Here is a 3,663-nt window from a genome sequence, read left to right as displayed (position 1 = left end):
GCTATGTTTTATGCATTTCTATAGGCCTATTTGTTTAAATTTTATGTGCTGTTTTCAATTAAAGTGTCCTGGTGGTTTGGCTATTATTTTAAAAAGTAAATGATACTGGATGGGGATAAAGGATAGCATAATAATTTTTTGATTACCACAATATTCACACACAAAATATTAAATGTCACAAATGACACAATATATTAAATAGCCTACTAGTGTTAAAACCCACCCGTAGCAGTGCAGATTGTAACACCAGCACTATTTTTTTCTTGAAATAGTAGATTCAGGAATTATTTTAATTTGCAGAAGACAAAATGGTAAAATCAGAGACACAAAACGTTGAAATATATTTTGTTACTCAACCAATTCAATTCAATATCCATTCATAACTATTATAAATTTGGTATTGTGAGACTGACATCTGTTTGCTAAAGCTTTGGTTAATGCTTAAAAACAAAATGATAAACCTCCCTCTCACTCAATGTTTGTCAGAACGTGGTGTGCTAAAATGACAAACCAATGGTCTCTAAAAATAGAGAAATTAGCCGCGAGTCAGGTCTGGACGCTAATCGGATGCGCATCACTCATTGCGCGCGCAGCTGTGATCTCGTGCCATCATCGGCGCTCTGAAAAGTTCATGGATAAAAGGAGCACAGCATGGTGCTGGGTGATACCAACAGATCAACTGTCGCGCAAAGCCACGGAGAAACTATGAAGTCCTTGATGGGCGAGGAGCGCGCGCTAGAGACAGGTGCAAGCGTGGAAACCTCTAACGGCATGATGATCTCCGAGGTCCTTATCCCTCGCCTATTCAAAATTGCGCACGAGTCTGGAGAGGTGGCAGTGGCTGCGGGCTCCGGATCCTTGGAAATGAAGCCTTCCAGCTCCCCGATCCTTCTGGAGATGATGGAGGTGGCGAACGGCACGCGCTGCGCGGAGCAGATCCTCAGCTACGGAGAGGTCGAGAAGGTGCTGATCGGTGGAGTGCTGACCATGCTCACGCTCATCACCATCTGCGGGAACTTGCTTGTGGTCATCTCTGTGTGTTTCGTGAAAAAGCTACGGCAGCCCTCCAACTATCTCATCGTGTCCCTCGCGCTCGCGGACCTCTCCGTTGCGCTCGCGGTGATGCCGTTCGTCAGCATCACGGACCTGATCGGTGGCCGCTGGATTTTTGGCAAGTTCTTCTGTAACGTGTTTATAGCCATGGATGTGATGTGCTGCACCGCGTCCATCATGACCCTCTGCGTTATTAGCATCGACCGGTGAGTTTTCTTAAGGGTGGACTGATAATTATTGATCACCATAATCATGATCAATGATCATGAAAAATGATTTGGCAACACTTTACAATAACATTGTTATCATTAGTGAATCTATTAGATATCATGAGCTAACAATCAACAGTACTTTTTATAGTATTTATAATTTTATGTTAATATCACTTTCTACATAAAACTAATATTTTTAACATTAAATTCAACTCACAATTACAATTTAAATGATACAACATTTATAATGCAAATAATTTAGAATGAAATATTTTGTTTTGTAATTATTATAAACAAACACGAGTTTAGAATGAGCAACAGCGTATTCATAAATTAGTATCCACCTAGATTTTTAAGATTAACTTAAATAAAATATTATTTTAAAATATACGTTTATTCATCTAAGTGAATATTAATTCCCAAATAATTTTAATTATATAATCATATATAATAATTATAACTGTTGTTAGTTTCTAGAACACTAACTGATGTTAACGAATTATTAAACCTTCTTGTAAAGTGTTACTAATTACACATTCAGTTGCTGTCAAGTAGGTTTCTTTGAAATTAAATGCTTCAGAGTTTTATTTTTCTGCTTTGAAACTCTGTGTGGCATGAATTGTTTATTATGAAATTTGGAGAAATTCATTCTTTGGGTCTTGACTGTTTTGATCAGACCAGTAAACAAATAGCTAAAAATTGATGGCACAAAATAGTTCATCCCATATTTATTATAACATATAGCTGAAGCAATTTTTGTCATGATAAAATGACTTTAAATAAAGTCCTGTCTTCTTACTTATCCATGTATTTTCCCTCTATCACAGGTACCTTGGCATCACCAGACCCCTAACTTACCCAGTGAGGCAGAATGGCTGGTGTATGGCCAAAATGGTGCTCTCTGTATGGCTGCTTTCTGCGTCAATCACTTTGCCGCCACTGTTTGGCTGGGCACAGAACGTGAACGATGACCGTGTGTGTCTGATCAGCCAGGACTTTGGCTACACTATTTACTCTACAGCTGTTGCGTTTTACATCCCCATGACTGTCATGCTGGTCATGTATTACCGCATCTACCGTGCTGCCAAGCTCAGTGCTGCCAAACACACCATCACCGGCTTCCCTCGTGCAGGACAGGAGGAGGAAGAGGAGGATGAGGCAGAAGGGGCTGATGGGGCAGAAGAACATGTGGAAGTGGATTGCGTAACTGTCGCGATCAAGCTGCAGAGGGAAGTGGAAGAGTGTGCGCGTCTGCCTCGACTCCTGCGAGGAGTGGGCAGGAGGAGCTCGGACCGCAGGAGCATCTCCATATTCAAGCGGGAACAGAAGGCGGCGGCCACGCTCGGCATTGTGGTAGGAGCGTTCACCGTCTGCTGGCTTCCCTTCTTTCTCCTCTCCACGGCCCGGCCCTTCATCTGCGGGACAGAGTGTAGCTGCATCCCGCTGTGGGTGGAGAGAACGCTGTTGTGGCTGGGCTACGCCAACTCACTCATCAACCCCTTTATCTACGCTTTCTTCAACCGTGACTTGCGTACCACCTACCGAAGCCTGCTCAGCTGCCGTTACCGCAATATTAACCGCAGACTGTCAGCCGCCGGCATGCATGAGGCCCTACGACTGGTGGAAAGACCGGAGGTGGTTGTCTCTGGGTGACCCCAACTGTGCAAACAAAGTTCAGAGGTCAACATTTGCACAGGAACTCACAAGCCTAAATGGTCATGATGGCATTTAGGGTTGTGTCATGTTTGGACAGTACCTACACAGTCCAAAACAGTGGTCAAATTAGACAGAGGCGTGCATTATGGTCAATGCAATTGCATTTTCTCATCTTTGCTGACACAGGAACACAATCACTGGCTTTCCTTTAGTAGAACAAGAGAGAAAAATACATATAGCTGATGAATTATGAGTTCAGCTTCTATTTCAATTACAGATAATCTAAAAGAACAAAGCAAGAAATATATATGAATTTATATACAAGACGTGTGCGATATTGCTCTGGTATCATGATATCTTGTCACTCGAGGGACTCTGGATATATAGATCAATAGAACTGTTGGTAGAAATCGGTTTAGATTTATTCATTCTTGAAAACAGAAAACCACTCAGCTCAGTTTTTGCGTTAAAAACGTTTATTGAGCCGTGAGAAACTCGTTTGTCAATTGTCAGCACCTGTTATTTCACTAAGTGTGATTCATCTGTGTCGGAATCTTGCGCCTCTCTGCTAAACACAACTAAAGGCAAACCATTTCATTCTGCACATGCTCACTCTGTATAAAACCACTGATTGTTTTATGCATTGATGGAAAACGCATTAAAGCAAAGATCTAATGTCAGCTAAGCTTCTTTCTGCAGCTGTGATTAAGCCAGAAGGAACAGGACGTAATCTGATCACAGA

General features: G+C 41.9%; 1 protein-coding gene across 2 annotated transcripts; it reads left to right on the top strand.

Annotated features, from left to right (window-relative positions):
- The first annotated feature begins 651 nt into the window (after window positions 1-651).
- Window positions 652-3,207, top strand: htr7a (5-hydroxytryptamine (serotonin) receptor 7a). 2 transcript variants are annotated; one of them, XM_058749757.1, is made up of 3 exons: window positions 775-837; window positions 871-1,259; window positions 2,093-3,207. In XM_058749757.1, the coding sequence occupies exons 1-3, from the start codon at window positions 775-777 to the stop codon at window positions 2,916-2,918; spliced, it is 1,278 nt and encodes a 425-aa protein (XP_058605740.1). In that variant the 3' UTR covers window positions 2,919-3,207. The 2 variants fall into 2 exon arrangements, with proteins under 2 accessions (XP_058605739.1, XP_058605740.1); XM_058749756.1 differs by having other exon boundaries at window positions 652-1,259.
- The last annotated feature ends 456 nt before the right edge of the window (window positions 3,208-3,663 follow it).

This window comes from Onychostoma macrolepis, chromosome 17 (genome assembly GCF_012432095.1).
Source record: "Onychostoma macrolepis isolate SWU-2019 chromosome 17, ASM1243209v1, whole genome shotgun sequence".
NCBI lineage: Eukaryota > Metazoa > Chordata > Actinopteri > Cypriniformes > Cyprinidae > Onychostoma > Onychostoma macrolepis.
This window is presented reverse-complemented; position numbering and strand designations above follow the sequence as displayed.

Bases quoted from the DNA above. Each gene is read 5' to 3' on its own strand.
- htr7a (XM_058749756.1), top strand. From the start codon at position 652: ATGGTGCTGGGTGATACCAACAGATCAACTGTCGCGCAAAGCCACGGA. The intron at 1,260-2,092 runs GTGAGTTTTCTT...CCTCTATCACAG, and splicing joins TGCGTTATTAGCATCGACCG to GTACCTTGGCATCACCAGAC.